Source organism: Geospiza fortis, unplaced genomic scaffold (genome assembly GCF_000277835.1).
Source record: "Geospiza fortis unplaced genomic scaffold, GeoFor_1.0 scaffold88, whole genome shotgun sequence".
NCBI lineage: Eukaryota > Metazoa > Chordata > Aves > Passeriformes > Thraupidae > Geospiza > Geospiza fortis.
In genome coordinates, this window is record NW_005054434.1 from 339658 (window position 1) to 356455 (window position 16798).

Genomic DNA, 16798 nt, shown 5'->3' on the forward strand with positions numbered 1-16798 from the left:
AAGATTTTATCACAATAATCATTATATGGTTTGTCACAGGAAAAAGTTACATTAGAGTCAGTGCAGATATTGCAGGGCACGAAGAAATAGTTCCTTATAAACACTGTGCAATGCTTAAAAAAATACTTTCTTATCTCAGCCTTCTGAGCTTATGTTCTGAAAGTGAAAAATTATGTTTTGGCAGAAACATTCATTATATAACTTTTTTTCAAAAAATAGTACCATGTCTGGTATGTCAGGAACCTGGATCTGTCCCCATTTTATTTCTCTGTTGCAGAGTTCAGATTGCAAAGGATACAGGATTTTCTTCCGGAAGGGATCATATTTGGATATCATAACAGTGCAAGCACCACATCCACCTTCTCCACAGCCTAGTTTGGTTCCACACAGGCCCACTGAGAGAACAGGAATTAAGGAAAACACGGAAAGAGTTGGCACAACTTGCTCAAGTCATCAATCAAGGCTGAGCAACAAGTTCCTGCTGGAAGCAAATCACTCATTTCTTCTGCTAAATAATTTAACATAAGCAAAGTTTCAAAAGCTGGCATGTGACTACTGAGATCAACACCCAAACCCCTCATAAGGACACAGCCTACTCTCCAACACACTCTCAGAAACTAACAAAAAAATATCCTCAACTGCAACAGTTCCCACTTACCATGACTCAGAAGAGGAAATGACACAAGGGAGATAAAGCACTGGTAATTGCTGAGCAGGAGCTGCTCAGGCATGCAGCCACATAGTGGCATCCTCCTTCGGCACCTCTCAGTGGTGGGGCATGACTTCTTCCTGCACCTGGTGACTCCTACCACCTAGAAGGCTCCCAGGAAGGGCAGCCACTCAGGGCTACAAGTTACACAGTTTAGCACTGGCTGGGAGCTGCATTTGAACTGCTCACAAACTACCTGCATCTCAAAAGTCATGGTCTGGCCACCCCATTTCTGATGGCTTGCCAATTGATAGGGGCAAAACCAGCCATGCACACTCCCCCAGGAGCCTGGGTCCCATAAAATCATAGGAGGGAGACACTGAGAACCAGAACTCATGGAGATGTACAGAACCCCTGCCCAGACACCTGGGAGCTCATTAGAAAGCAATTAGACACTATTATTTATTGCAAAGAGAATTGGCCAATGTTGAGAGACTTTTGGTGGAGTAAAAAGCAGCTGATTTTATTGGCAATGGACACATTGAGTTGAGATAATCAGTGCCTTTCCTTGTATCACAGAGCCTTTGGAAAAGCAACAGACACTGTGATAGAGGGAACTCAATCTTGACTTCACTGCAAACAGTGTGGCACTGACTGTTTCTAAAGAATCATAGAATCATTTAGGTTGAAAAAGATCTTTAAGATCATGAAGTCCAACCATAAACATAATGCTGCCAAGCCCACCACTAAACCACATCTTTGATGCAAACCTAAGGCTGCCAAGTCCACAATGAAACCATGTCCTTAAAGCCACCATTGCTTTGCATAGAATCATGTGCCTGCTTGAGCAGAAATACAGCTTTCCCATGCCATCCAATGTTTCTCTTGACAACGGTGCTAATCTGCCTCAGTAAAACATGTTTCTCAAAGTATTTGTCTGACCCTAACAAGAATGCTCATGTAGAAGATCAGCAGGTTTTGAAGGGCTCAGATTCTCTCTTTACAAAGCTATTTGCATTAGTTATCTACAAGCTTAGGCATAAAAGTTCTGGCAGTAAGACAGGCACACCTAGGCACAAGAGTAACACCACTTACATTTCCTCCTGACCTTTATCCATCTATGGTATACTCAGAGCTGCTGATAGTTCTGCTGGAAACCTCCAAGAGGTGTGATTCACATCCCTGTACTTCCTTCCTTCAGCTCCCAGACAAATGGAACACAACAGCCTGGTATGGATACACCAACACAGCTGTGAACAGTTTGGCAGATGTACACACCCAGCTGGGCAGACAAAAACTCAGAAAACGTGGAATGACACTACCTATGGAAGCAGACCTGGTGCAGCCAGCCTGATCATCACAGTAATAGCTACTCAGCTCCTGCAGCTGCTCTGACTCACGTGTTGACCAGTTTCAAGCAGGGGTGAAACGTGACTGCTTGGATCTGCTCATGTAAACACGCCCATGCTGCATGGGGGGAACCCCTGCCTCTGAACCTGCCTCCCTGAGCCATCTGATAAACAGCACAGGGTTATCAAGTTATGGGATATTAGCTGGCCAATGTGATGTTTTGGCCAGAAAATTCTTTATTCTTTGTGTGGAACAAACTTACATTTCTTTCCATTTTATTGCCATCTCATTACTGCTTCCTTTCCATCATATTATAATTCTGTGAAATTACAAGTTTTTCCTTAAAGTACTAATAAATCATTTAAAGTATATAATTTAAAATTTGTTATCATTCAAGCCTGGAATAGCAGCTGTAATCTTTGCTAGCAAGAGATACCAGACAATGCAAAGCATTCCCTCTTACACTCTGTGCAAAATCTCTGCCCAGTACTGAACTGACAGAACAGTAAACAATTATGAAATGCTGTAGGCATTTAAAGCTTTCTGCAGTTTTTTCTGGCACTGGATACATTTTCTCCGTAGATAAGTTAGCAGGGTTGTTTCTGGATCCACATCTTTTTCCACCACCTGCAAGAAGGGAAAGATATTGATAAACACAAGAGGTTTTACAACACAGATAGTTGCAAGGGGAAAGTTTGGTCTTTCTGCAACTTCTTTTCCAAAGCAGGAAGCAAAAACCACAGATTATTTCAGCAATGTTGGTCATGTGCCCAGATACAAGGTTTCCTTGAATGTACTGTGTCAGAGGGAAGTATATGCATTACATACATCTGAGTTTTTCAGTCATGGCACACTGCGGCAAATCTAAAAAACCCTTCATCCAAAATGGCAAACAGACTTAGTAGTGAGAAGAGAAAGACTTAGTGAGAAGAGAAAGAACTGTGTTTCGTATTAAAATCTTGGGTTCCTGACACGTCCCAAAGGGTGTCTCATCTTTATCGACCCTGAATAACTGAACTTTGTCCTTTCTTTTACTGTTGGAAGAGAGAGAAAATAAGCAGATAAACAGAATGACAGAAAGAGCATCAGTAAAAGGTTTTGCAGAGAAAAAACCCCCACAGTGGAAACTGTAATGTGACAACACAGGTGCAGCAGGATGGACAGCAACTACACCAATCCTCTGAAGTTTCTCTTTCTTCCCTTGTAACATCAATCAGTATTACAGTAGTAGCCATCCTAAATGTGGGAATACAAAATACTAAGAAAAGAAAAATTTTTGCTGCATATTTTGAGCCACCTCCATCCTATTAATAAACCATACTATTAGAAGTTATCCATTAGACATAAAACATTTTACTTTAACCTCTGCCCAGTGGTCAGAAACCAAAGTTCCGCCCTTGTCACAGGGCTTGTCTTCCCCGTTTTCTGTTATTAATAAAGTGTCAAGAAACTTTTCCAAATTCACTGTGTGCCAGAATATAATCATGTTCTTGGCTCTTATTTTATGCAAGTCCTAAGTACAATAGTTACAGTTTATTTAAATTAATCACTCCCAGTTTGAAGGGCAAATTGAAACAGGGGTCATTTGTTCAAGTATTTTTTTTAACTTTCTTTTCTCACTGATAAGAAACCTTCACAACCTCTGTCCTGCTCCAGTTTTATGCCTTTGACACGTGACAAGGTTATCCTAAAGAGACAAGGTTCATACTTCCTGCTTGAGTTCACTTTTTTAGAATTAACTGATAAAATTGCTGCTACAAAACACAACTGGTCACTTTTTGCACATCTCATTCCTTCATTGGGGATAATCTACAGGAAAAAAAGAGTCAATTCTAGTTTGGGAATGTCATATTGCAGATCATGCAGCACCCATTGCTGCTCTTCAGAGCAGAGTTCCCCTGTTCCCTCACCTCCTGGATGCATAGAAATAAATAAAAGCATGCAGTGCTCTTCCATGACCATCTGGTTCAGAGTAAGCACATACAACCCTCTGCAGCACCTTGGCAAACAGATATGAGAAGGGAATTCCAAACATCCCTGTGATTGTGAGAGGACAAATGGCCTTTCAGAGCCATTCCACAGCCAAGAGCCAGCCCCAGCAACTCCCACTGTCACACAGAGCTTCTTCCTCATGTCTGTGCCAATGGCCATTGCAAACCCTTCCAAAGCAGCTTCCAAGATAGCCAGACACAGAGAAGAAACCTTAGAGCAGCTAAAGACTATTCTGTGCTTATATCAAAGAAAACATCTCAAGAAGTTTTCTTGAAAGAGTTCAAGAAGTGCTCAGTCATGTACTCAAACCAAGCAATTAAAAGTTTGGCCCACTGGCTTCTTTTCAGGAAGCAGGAACTAAAAGACAGGCCTAGTCCTTCATTTTTCATTTAACCACTCATCTCCATGTACTTTTAATGATGTAAGAATGTGTGAAGTCCCAAAGCCAATGCTTTGCTCAACTTTATCAGAAAGTGTCTCCCACCATGCCCCAGACGATCCACACCCTTACTCTGTTCCAGCCAACAGCCCTGGATTGCTACTTCAGCCACTTCAAACTACTCCACTGGAGCTGTATATCTGCAATTCTGGCAGAGACTAAGGATCTGAGGGAGATATGGGTAAGAGTTTGGAGAACATTCTGGATTAACACAAATCTCACACATCAGACATCAAGGAATCATTTCTCTTCACTTCAGATTCCTGGTGGGAGGATGCTTGCTGATGAGTCTCTCTTGCTGGGCACAGAGTAAGAGTTTTTTGCTGTTCTTGCCTTTTGCTCATTGTTGTTGATGCTGGCTTGTCCTCCAGCATATCATTCCTCCAGTGGTTTGTTGCAATCTCCTACTGTGATTTGTTCTTAAAATATTTTAAAACCCTGTGGGTGGGGATAACACATCTTGTCTGATGCCCAGTACAATATAATTCACAGCTCGGTACCAGAGCTCCTGCTCACCTCCCCCAGTGTCCTTGTACAGAAAGAAACTGAATTCCATCCATTGCCTTCTGCAGCTGTAGGATCAAACAACTTAGGAACTGCAGTTAAAGAAAATAGTTCCCTTTTGGTAAGTTTTTAATGTTTGGCAATTTGTTTTATTTTGGCTTTTTAAATCAAATGTCACATTGCAGGTGTATCAGATTGACAGCCATGTTTTGACAATTTAAAACTGGATTTTCTGCATTTGGCAGCTTAATTATTAATCAAATGCAGAAAGAAACATTGTTGAAAATGTTAGGATGGCACGGACAGTCAAATGACTCTCAACAAACTTACTCTGTACTGCTGTGTATGTACTACACGTCTGTTTGCCTACTGATTCTAGGAATTTTAAATACTCAATTCCACCTCAGCAGGGAGCCTAGCCTGGCTCTGAAGTTCTTTGTGATTTTAAGTACCATGCAAAGCAGGTTCTGAAGCAGCTCTTCACACCTTTAGAGTGCATGGACTAGTCCAGAAAAACGTTGAGCTCACGTCCCCGTAATTCCATGTACAAAACTTCAATCTCAAATATTTTGTTTTTCAACTTCTCTACCCGCCTCTCACTAATTCAGACACCTTTGCCTTTATAACACAAAGCATCATATTTAAATCATTATTCCCAGAAAGTTAGAGGTTTTTCAGTTTAAGGGAACAGTAGTTGAACAAGGTAAATAGAGGAACAGAAGGAAAGTGAAAAACTTTCCCATTTCACCAAACAATGTGCTAAAATTTCCATCAGTTGGGGTCTATAAATGAGAAGCAGGTGCTTTCCTGAAGGACAAGATCCCATTCAATCACTAATCCCTGGTCACTGATTAAGTTTCAAGAAGAGAAAGTGAAAGGTTTTAACCAGATTGCCACACAGCAAGTCAGACCAGTCACATGCAAAGGTCCCCTAGGACATTAAAATCTGTGAATGTGTTATTCCTGAAGACAATGAGAGATTTCAAATTCATTTATTAGGAAAAAGGATTCGAACACAGATGAACAAACTGAATATAACCACATAATGTAAATTTGCTACTGGTCATGAGAACACTTTGTTCTGCTTTAAAGCAGCACACTATAAGCTCCTAAGTCTCTGTTTATGTAGAATCCAGAGGTTCACAAAGCTCAGAAAAATCCTGTATCTTAGCTGGACCCATCAGCAATCAAATACTCACAGACTTTGGAAGTGGTAAGAGGTCTAATGTGGCTTCCAGCATAGATCCTCCCCTAGCATTCAGAATAGAAATAGAAATATTGACTCCATGTGTTTAAACTAAAATTATATCCTACATATGCATGAGACAGACTTGTCAGCCAAGAAAAAAAAATTGCCTCCATTAGCTTTAAACTGAACATCCTGATTTGCATTCTAGTCTAGGCAGACTATTAAGAGAACTTTGAGTTAGTAGTGTGCCAAGCTATATGCCCAGTGAAATAAACAGTCCTGAATGTGAAGTGTGCTCAGCTGCTCCAAGGAGACTTTTCCTTGACAACAGCACAGGTTGGGCTAATGTGAGAGAGAAGAAATTGCTGCAATCCATGTCCCTGTCTCACAAACCACCCCTTGGCACGTGGTTTTGTACAGTGACAGGATGTCAGCAGCCCATTTGCAGTGTCAAGCTGTCATGAATTCACACAGCAGGAACCTTTCCCACTGGCTGTGTTACCACACTCTTTGCAGTGAATCAACTGGAATATTTAATCAGGATCCCAGATGAATAGAGCCATATCCTAACTTGGAATCATAGAATATACTGACTTGGAAGAGACACACTGAAACCATCAAAAGTCAGCTCTTGGGCCTGCACAGGACACCCCAAGAATCCTGACAGGTGCCTGAGAGCATTGTTCAAATACTTCCCGAAATCTGTCAGACTTGATGCTGTGACTACTACCCTGGGGAGACTGTCCAGTGCCCAACCACCCTCTGGGTGAAAAACCTTTTCATAACCTCCCCTGATGGATGCTGTTTCCTCAGGCCCTGCCACTGATCACCATTGAGAAGATATTATTGCCTGCCTCTCCACTTAGCCTCTTGCTACCTGCTGTTCCAGCAGAATTGCACTTCCAGGCACTTCCCACCACTCCTTCCTTCGCATCACCTTTCACGTGCAGCAATGTCCCAACAAACTCCGCCTACACTGCCACAGATCAGAGCACCCCATGAGTCAATTCTCTCTCTTAAACCTGCATTTGGTAGGGCTGTAACTTGAGCCACTTTAGCAACACACACAAAGAAAGGAATAGAAAAAAAAAAGCTACTGGGTATAGCAAGTGAAACCTGCTCCTTTACTAGAACTGCCTGCTCCATGGGGCAGTGGGAAAGGATGCTAAGAGAGCTTTGACATTCAAATAAGTTGGTACCATTGGTAATATTAATCATCCCTTAGTGTTTGGGGTTTTTTTCAGCCAAGCTGCCAGGATCACACTGTGATAAACCCCTTTACACATGCACATAGGCTTTTGTAAACAAGAACAGCAGTTCCATAAAATTGCTGAAATGCAACAAGGCCAGTGTCACTCACAGGAGGTTTATTACCTGCAGGACACAGCAAGGACAGGCAGAAGATCCAAAATAAACAGGTTGTTTTCTGCTGATGGCCTTCAGGGCCTAGGCTGCCATTTCTCCCCTTCTCTGCCTCACCCCCTGTGCATAAAAGAAATTCCTACAAGGCCAGCTCAAAACTTGGACTAATAGACATTTTCATGTGTTGGCAAAAAGTTTTCTCCAGGAAGAAGAACTTTTCTAACAATTTACACAGAGCAGTGCTCTTGTAATAACTGAGCACCAGCCAGTGCTGAAGCACCACTCGTAACTGCATGCAGGAATTTGTTTACAAACTCTTCATACCTACCATGAGAGGCCTATTGGTTTCGAACCTCAGCTGATCTGGCACCAGAATAACAATTCTCACTGATTAGGGCATACCAGAAAAAAAATGAAAATTAAAAAAAAAATCAAACAAGACAGGGCACTTGCCTTGTATCAGGATCTGGATTGCCCAACACATTTGTGGCAACCTCCTAATGCAAGAACTAAAGAGCTCCAAGTTCACCCTCTACAAATTGAGGTTCACAAAGGAGGCATCTCACAAAACTTCACAGAGCAAGAAGACAACAATTTAATGGTGTGCCACGTGTTCCCACCATAGCAGAATTCACCAGAGAAAATTCACAGAGCATCCTATGCCACAATTTCAGTTACCAGACTCAATTAGCTAGTTACAATTAACTTGGAGCTTCAAGTTTTCATCTCTTTCTAGAAACAATGAACGGCAGATACGTCAATTAACACATACGAACCACTACTAATCTGTGTGAGCAAAGCTTCAGTTGTCATCCTTCTCTATAAAACCTCAGAACCAAGCCTGGGCTCTACATCAGCATTATATTTAACAACTCTATGACTAACTTTTACTGCACACTAGATAAAATTCGTTCTTCAGTAAACTGTTAATATGTCAATAAAACAAAACATCCATATCAAATCCACTAGTACCTCACAAAGTTCTAATTCCAATCCAGTTTGGGATACAAAATCATAACTAAAACCCCTAATTGTAGCTACACTCTCATTCACATTAAACAACCATGAAAAAGCAAAAAAGCAAAACGGATATAATCCTGTGCTAGTCTGTAAGGCAGGGCACAGAGCTTTTTAACCAACTGAGAGTACTGTGTGATCCCTCAAGGGATTAAAAATTAATTGTCCAGCCCAAACCCAGTATAACACCTGATTTACACCGATAAGCAGTGCTCAGGGAAGGTTTGCAATCTCTTGGCTCCACACCAATGGATAAACAACCCTGTCCCCTTCCCTTCCCAGCAGGAAGCTGCTTTGGCATGAGTTCCCTTGCCCAAGTGTCTGGGCAAGGGGAAGGCAGCACTGAGCTGAGCTCAAAAATAGAATTAACTTGGTAGTTGGTCCAAGAGTCAGCTTTGACTTTTGTAACAAACCTTTGAAGAGGCGTTGCTAGCCAGGCAAAGCCCAAACTGAGGAAAGGGAGACCTAGGACAAGCTGTTCAAATGTGTCCATCACGTGCAGTGAGCAGCCCAGCCTCCTGTGAGACACAGTCACTCCGCAGGTTATTGCCAGGAATCAGTATCAGGTAATGGGCTTTCATTCTGAAGAGTTTTCTAGCTTCTTAAATGGAATAAACATTTTTCTAAATCCCTTTCAAAAACCAGATGTTAGAGTTACTTATTGATGAATTATATGTGGATGCTTCCATTTGAGTTGAATTTTCCAGATCTGTTATAAATACTGGAATTATTTCTAGCAGAAATGCTAGAAATGCACACTTATTTAAAAGTAGCTACGTCAGAATTGTAGTAAATTATTGCCAACAAATCAAAAATGTAAAAGGAAAATGATATAATTGTGTTACCCTTCGAATAATTCACAAGGTAAACCCAAAGAAGAGAAAAAGGCATTTATAGCAAAGCAATATGTAGTCTTCACAATTTAATACTTAAAAGTCATGGAATGACTTTTAATACATGACTTAAAAGTCGTGTATTCTTCTCAGAAAACTTAAGAGGAGGAAAAAGATGGCTAGAAAAGTAAGCGATCAAGCCACAATCCAGGAGCAAGCTGGACAGAAAGCTGGAATCCTCCTTACCTTTTTACCATTCACAAAGAAAACAAGTTCATCCCCTGCCTGGTTGGGAGCCATCCTGCACACCTTCCCAACTTCACTCCAGCAGGGCCACAGAGCAGCCTTGTGAGAGCAGCCCTGCTGCCCAGAGCAGAGTGAGCACCAGCCACACCACAGGTGACCCGAGTCTGCCTCCACAATGTCTGACTTGATTTTTACACCGGTGCCCTGTGAGAGCCCATATTATAAGAGGCAATGGAGAGGCGTGCCAGCTGCCTGTGGTTGGTGCTCCTGCAGCCCTAATGACAGCAGAGGAGCTGGGAGCAGCAGAGTGACCCGCCCCCTTTTATATAGGAGAGGATCACAATTCAGCTGCATTCCCTTCAGATGATCCTGCCAGGCTTGGGGCACTGCTGGGTGCCACTAGCAAGGAATTCACGGGGTTTTGCAATGCAATGCAAACTTCAGGGGAGGGAGGGAGGGGGCATTCTCCCAGCTATCCTTCACCAAATATTGACAAGAAAAAGCTGTTTCCCTTGTTCTGCGCACAGCCATCCACCTGGCATTCACCACACAGAGGTCTCTAATGACAGCACCTGCTTATTTAAAAACTCCTTGATACGTGCACATCTGCTGCTAGGCTCTCACTATTTTTCCTTGCAGTTTTAAAGCTGCAGTACCCTCTGCCTGGGAGGACATAATTTAAACAGGCATGTGCTTGTCCACATAAAAGCAGTTCTAGAGAGCTGGCACTCTGATCCAGTACCTCTTTTGAAGTGCTAGGCTAAGACCATAATGTTTACACTGGGCCCTTAAAGCATTTATTCTTACCTGTTTTGGCTTAATCCTCACATCCTGGCTCCTGGGTGCACGTTGCCAGTGAAATACAGAGGAAAACCAAGGATTTTTTGTCTTCCATTTCCCTCGTGGTGGTTTCTTCTGGTTTCTCCATTACACAACCACAGTTTTTGCATGAAGCCTTCCTGTCTATTTCTTCCAAAGCTGTTGGCAGAATCATCCATGTGATGGCAGAATCCATATGACAGGCATTGGTTCAATGAACAAGATATCTAAACAGCTACTTCCAGTTTAAAATTCCACCACAAAGCAGCACAGTTCCAAAGTCTCATGGAAGTTTCCTAGCACTGTACCTTATCCTGCCTGCTCCATTCTGATTCTTGTGATTTTGCTTTCCTTCTTCAGTTTCAGTTATTTTTTATTAGGTTTTTTAATTATTTCTCTTTAATACTTAGGAAAGCACTATATCAAAGTCTTCTTCTCAGGAACCTCTCTGAATAATTAATAAGATAACAAAGCCTAATTAAATTACAATTTTCAAAAATAGTCCTTCAGTATTACAGAAACATTTCACAGTGAACACAATACATACATAATTTCTACCAGCTTTTATCTTCTGTTTCATCTATTCTGTTTCCCAGTCCATACCCTAGAAAAGCTATTTCATAACTAGTGTCAAACACCATTTCAGCCTTCTTTAAAGGCATTTCAGTTTGCTGAAAGTAGAGTTCACAGCAAATTTGTGCTTAAAACCAGCTGCCTTAATCTATGTTTTCAGTGAAGTTGTGCATAGCTGAACCAGTGCTGACACCTATTGTCTGGCACCTCCCACTTTGCAATATCAGAGTACTAGAAAAAACCCTTTTCTTCAGGTAATCTTAAGCTCTACTGCTTGGTATTTCTGTGCAAAATTTACACAAGCACTACCCTCACGTAGCAAGCTGCAATCTCAAAATTAGTGTACACAAGGTTACTACTCATTAATAGTTTTGTAATATTTCAAATAACAATTGTTACTCATAACCACAAGTAATGTGTTATTACAACAACCTTAAAGCAACTAGCCATTACAGCATTAACACCAAAATCAAACTTGTTTAGTTTCCTGATCTGTGTTTTCCATAATGCATGATGCAGTTCTTAGGTTTAAAGAACATTTCCAATCATATCATCACTTGTTAAAGGATGATAGCCATACTCAAATTTTTGCCTCGCCTTGGTGATAACATTATAGGTAAACTATTGATTTCTGCTAAATCAGTAAACAGCACCTTATGATATTCCATCACAGGAATTTGATCCATCAACCTACTATACACCCAAGACAAAACTAAAGATTAATATAACTATGATCATGATCTCTATTTATAGATTACATGGTAATTTAAAACTTCAGACCTCATCTCAACAGAGTGACTGATCACACAGCACCAAATTCACTCATTCTCTCATCACCCTGATGGGATAGTCTATTACTATACCCATTTCAAAGGCAGAGAACCAAGACATACAGAACTGGAATTTTCCTAGTGCTCTAAATAACTCTGAAGCATGAGAGTGTGTGCTGTTGAAATCTCTTGTCTATTTCTTGAAATCCCATGTGCTCTGAAACAGAAGAGATGATTACAAGAAATCAGAGAAAATAAAGTGAAAGCTAAAAAAAAGCCAACTCACAAAATCCTCAACCCAGAACTTCCTTAAGTGAGCTAAAATAGAAAAGCTTCCTCAACCAAACAAAAATTCGTTATTAGACAAAGTATTCTGACTTACCAGTCAGATAAAGTCTAGCAAACTTTCCCATTTCAGAAATCATCCCTTTGCCCATGAATAACTCTGAGATGGGAATGTTTTAGAAGTTCAAAATTGCTTGCAGTCTCATTCACTCACTGAAGAGCTTGCAAAGCAGTTGATATGAGTCAAGAATATTTTTTTAAAAGCAGCTGACTTTCCTCATTCTGACTGGTTAATCCTGCAGACCTGGCTGTTGCAATCACAATAATAATAATCATCATCATCTGTTCTGCAGATGATCACATGTGTAGTTCAATAAATACAGTGAAATTTATGGAAGCACTATTCCTGCCAGGAGTTAACTGCCAGAATTAGGTAAATGGATGAAAGTACAACAAGGAAACAATGCCAGGGGTAATAAACAAGGAGATTTAAAACAAACAGAAGCAAGAAGATTTGTTGCTCTGTTCTCACGTTCCTCTTTCCAGGTAACAGGAAAGAAGAAACAGGTGACTCTGAAGAGAATTCTATTAAGGGATTTATGAGGAGCAATTTTAAAAGCAAATAGAAAAGGGAACAGAGTCCCAAGTCAGTGCTTTAACGCAGTAACCCCTGTATGGCTGCACACTCACTCTGTGTGCCCACTGCACCTCTGGAGCCACTGTTGCTAAACTATTTTGGACAGCATCTTCCCCCTCAAGTGGAAACAACCTGTTTGCTTTAGTTCTGGTGATCCCTCTTCTGTTGGCTCATGTATCCTTTGTGGGAACACACACTGGATTCTCGTCAGGGATCTCAAGAGGTCTCCACCTGCTGTTATCAGGGTCAGCCACAAGGGCATACAAGGTTAATTAGAGCTGTGCACACCATCTCTTACTTAAAAATCCTTTTTTAGAGCCTCAGCTATTGGTAGTTGTGGCTTTTGTTCTGTGTTCTCTATATGAGTTTTAAAAACCCCAAAACATCATAGAGGAATGATTATAAATTATTATAAATTATTATATTGAGTGTAGACAAAGTGTGTGACCTGAGGATGTTTGTTCTTCTCTTTGGCATCACCTATCAGCCACTGGTGAAGACAGATTCCTGAAAGAAGTGGGCCTTTTATCTCTGGATAGGGACATTCAGTCTTTATTGCCAAAGTCTCCAAAAAGAGCTCAAACAAAACCATTGGGGATCCTAATACAGACAGTAAACTTAATACTCTACAATAACAAAACACTCCAAAAAACCCCAACGAAACACAAACCCCCCCCCAAAAATAGCCCCACATAAAATTGCCTTATGATTAAGAAAGTAAGGTACTGCACATTTTTTCAAAGGCATTTCTCAGAAATTAAAAAAAAATAAATTATGTTCATGCACTTTCCTGTGAGGGGTCTAAATTCCTTCATGGTTACAGACAGACATTTGAGAAAGATCATTGTTACAAAGCAAATATAAATTTGATTTCCCCATTGAGGTTTGTGAGTGGATACTAGCTCATTATTCATGAATCACTAATCATTCAGTGTTCAGCTTCTAATTGTACAAATATTGTCTAATTATCCAGATTTATTGCATGAATTATGATCTCTTCACCTGCTTTTGAAGATGGGTGGAGTTTAATTATAGCTCTTTTCTTTGTCCTACCACCTGTCTTCCTATGAGAGCAAGAAATGAGCAAGGTTAGCCAATACAGCCTTCTGTTGAGGAGTCCTGGTTGCCACTATTCATCACAATAATTAGCAGAGCATGACTGATTTCAATTCATTCCGTGTTTCTTCCATTGCCTATTTCCAGTGAGCCAAACAAGGATGTTTCAGATATCTGACCTGAAAAGCAACTTCTTTTCAAGCAGGCTTGATAATGCGAGTTGCTTGTCTCCAGCAGCACCAAACTTGACACCTATCAGTTGTTGTTTAGCTGCTTCCAGGTACCATGTGAGGGAAACTTCCTATACCTGTCCTGATAATCTAACTCTTCTGGGCCAGATTAACTAAGCGAAAACTAGTTCCCATACCATACCCATGCATGGCTAACTTTCCACAGCTTTTCTTCACAGGAGGGAGTCTCTACACAAAAGTCTGCCTTGCTTGTCTTGTTCTGCCCCTGTGAAGGTATGAATTAATTTTGTTTGGGAGATGGTAATACCTAGTTTTCTCTTGTCTATATGCAGTCTAGCATGTGACTCCCTGTCAAAACTCTGATACCAGCCATATGAAATAAATTTCTATTTCATATACTGTCCTGAACCTGCCTGGGCTTCTGCACAAATCCTCTGGCTGCTCTGTGTATCTCAGTGGTAATTCTTTTCTCATTTCAGAATGCATTATTTTGATGGGCAGTTCATTTGAAAACCAAGAAATCCTCCACAGCTGCTTCTGCTAACAAAGAACCAAAAAGGTTTTCCTGAATCAACTAAACATTTGACTGCTCTATCTAGGAGGGATGTGTATGCCAAAAGCTTGTAAGGATCCCCCAACTATGTAAGTCTGCCTAAGAAAAGGCTGCCTCTCTCCACAGACCCTGCCTAAACAGAGACCTGCACTTAGTACCTTGTACTGTGATTTCCTTCTAGTTCCCATCATTAAGATGGCCTACCTAGACTGGACAAGCACGGCAAGGCAATCCCACAGAGACTTTCAGAAGAGTTTTGTTATTACCAAAGTACAGGAGAGCAGATGCTATCACTAAAACAGGCCAGTTGTCTCAAACTGCAGCCATCATGGTCAGCTGGTATCCCCCAGACTTCTTGATTTCCCTTCAAAACAAATTCATTCTAAATAATTTTCCACTAAGCAATAGTAACAGACCATAAACATCAAGCAGGAAACAAAAAGACAGTTCTGGCTCAAGAGCAGTTGCTATAAACCCAGCATGCATCATTTAAGGTGAAAATTAGAAAAGCCATCCCCATTATAGCAGTAACATTGAGGAACGCCCTTCCAAGAGAAGCAGCACATAAAAAGAAGATGAACTGCTTAAAAACTGAAAACTGAAGCGCCTACAAAGTGGATAATATCTTAAGCACATATTGCAGAAGTTGAAACTTAAATTACTTCAAGTCTTGTGTTTCTCCTCCAATCCTACCTAGGGTCCACAAGACAGATTTTCTCAAGTCATGTTCCTGATATCCTACAGTCTCAACTTGAAGTAAAAGAGCCTTCTTAGTGTCAAATTTAGTTTATTAAGAACAGACAGAGAAGCAAGCTGACTGTTTGTAGAAAGCCTGTAATAATGTACATCTAAAATGTGTCTTTGAATTCCTGGCTACTCAGAAGATACATTTTTAATTGCCTGGATTATTTTCAAACAGAACTACCTGTCAGACTTCTCATCTTCAGCAATACGCCCAAGTATGAACATTTAAGGGCACTAAATAGAAGTCCTCCACCATCATTCCTGAAGCTTTCTAATTCATGAAGAACAAGTTACTTCCACTTTCCAAGAATTCCATTGGACAACAGTTAAAAGAGAGACTAATACATTAGTGCCATTGTGCTTCTTCAAATGCTTGCATGATGAACGTGCAGATCTCAAATATTTCTGATCCTTTGCCCTTTATACCACAAAGTTTTCATCTACCTTCTGAATTGGAGTGGCTTCCTTTCCTAATAAAAAAGCCTTCCCCCACTGTCATTTTATATCCAATATTATTATCATATATGAGAACAAAAGGTAGAGCTGATAGTTTTCATGGATTGGCAGGAGGCTACTTTGCATCATTCAAGTAGTCACTGTGAGGTTTTGATATTTACTGACAAAATAATTACAGGCTGTTGCAATAAAATAGCCAGCATGACTAATGAAGACACCTCACCAGAGTACAGATATACCTGTGCTTTTCAGAGAATGCTGATGATGTATCTTGATGTAAACATGATTAATAACCTTGTTAAAGTAAGATGACAAGATGGGCTTTAACCAAACAGCTTAGAAAAATACTTGAGAAAAATGGTGAAAGTGTAAGATAAAGATGTGTGTATGCAGAAATTCTCAAATTTTCTTTTCCCAGGCCAAGGGAAGTTGTGACCCAAGGGTTTCCAAGGTTGGGACTGCAGAAATTGATAATGGACTGTTAGTTGTTTCCTGCTATGTTATCTCCATTGATAGCAATACAGGAGTGTCCAATCACACCTGTCTGGCTTCTGCTGAATTAACCTGTGATTTCTTTGCAATGGTTTTTCAGTGATCCTGCCAGGAGATAAATCAGCTCTAGGAGAGCAACTCAAGTGGTTAAAGGAGCCAACACTACTCACTTTGTTAAAGACAGCACAAAACCAAAAGGTTTTATTCCCTTGAACAAAGTATAAGCTATTCCATATAAACAAAAACACAATGGAGTGGAATTCAGAACTTCAAATCCATCTCCCCTTGAAGACCATAATAGTTCCAATCCTAATTGGATTACACACATAAAAGCATTTCTGTCCCAGAGAAGCTGCACAGTGGTCCTAAAATATAATTTGGTTTACCACCACAATAGAATATTTGAGAGACAAGGGAGATAATTTAATTTCTGTGTCATAAAGCTTGTGATCTACAACAAAAGCTTCAGAGAAAAAAAAAAAAGAGGCTAAAATAGCCCAGAGGAAAGACCTATTTCTATTCTTACAATTTTTATGGTGGTAATTACTGCAGCAGATAATAGCTTTTAGAAGGGACTAGTGTAGAGCCTCTAACATTCAACATCCTGCATATTCTATATCTTACAAAATGTTAAGCAAAAA

General features: G+C 40.5%; 1 protein-coding gene across 1 annotated transcript in view; it reads right to left on the reverse strand.

Annotated features, from left to right (window-relative positions):
- XDH (xanthine dehydrogenase) overlaps positions 1 to 9773 on the reverse strand; it is a 49199-nt gene extending 39426 nt beyond the window's left edge. Inside the window, exons 1-3 of the mRNA XM_005427011.2 lie at positions 9582 to 9773; positions 2569 to 2626; positions 299 to 395 (exon numbers count right to left, since the gene is read on the reverse strand). Coding sequence (XP_005427068.1) covers positions 299 to 395; positions 2569 to 2626; positions 9582 to 9635 — 209 coding nt within the window. The 5' untranslated portion in view covers positions 9636 to 9773. The remainder of the gene's footprint in view (positions 1 to 298; positions 396 to 2568; positions 2627 to 9581) is intronic.
- Between the last annotated feature and the right edge of the window lie 7025 nt (positions 9774 to 16798).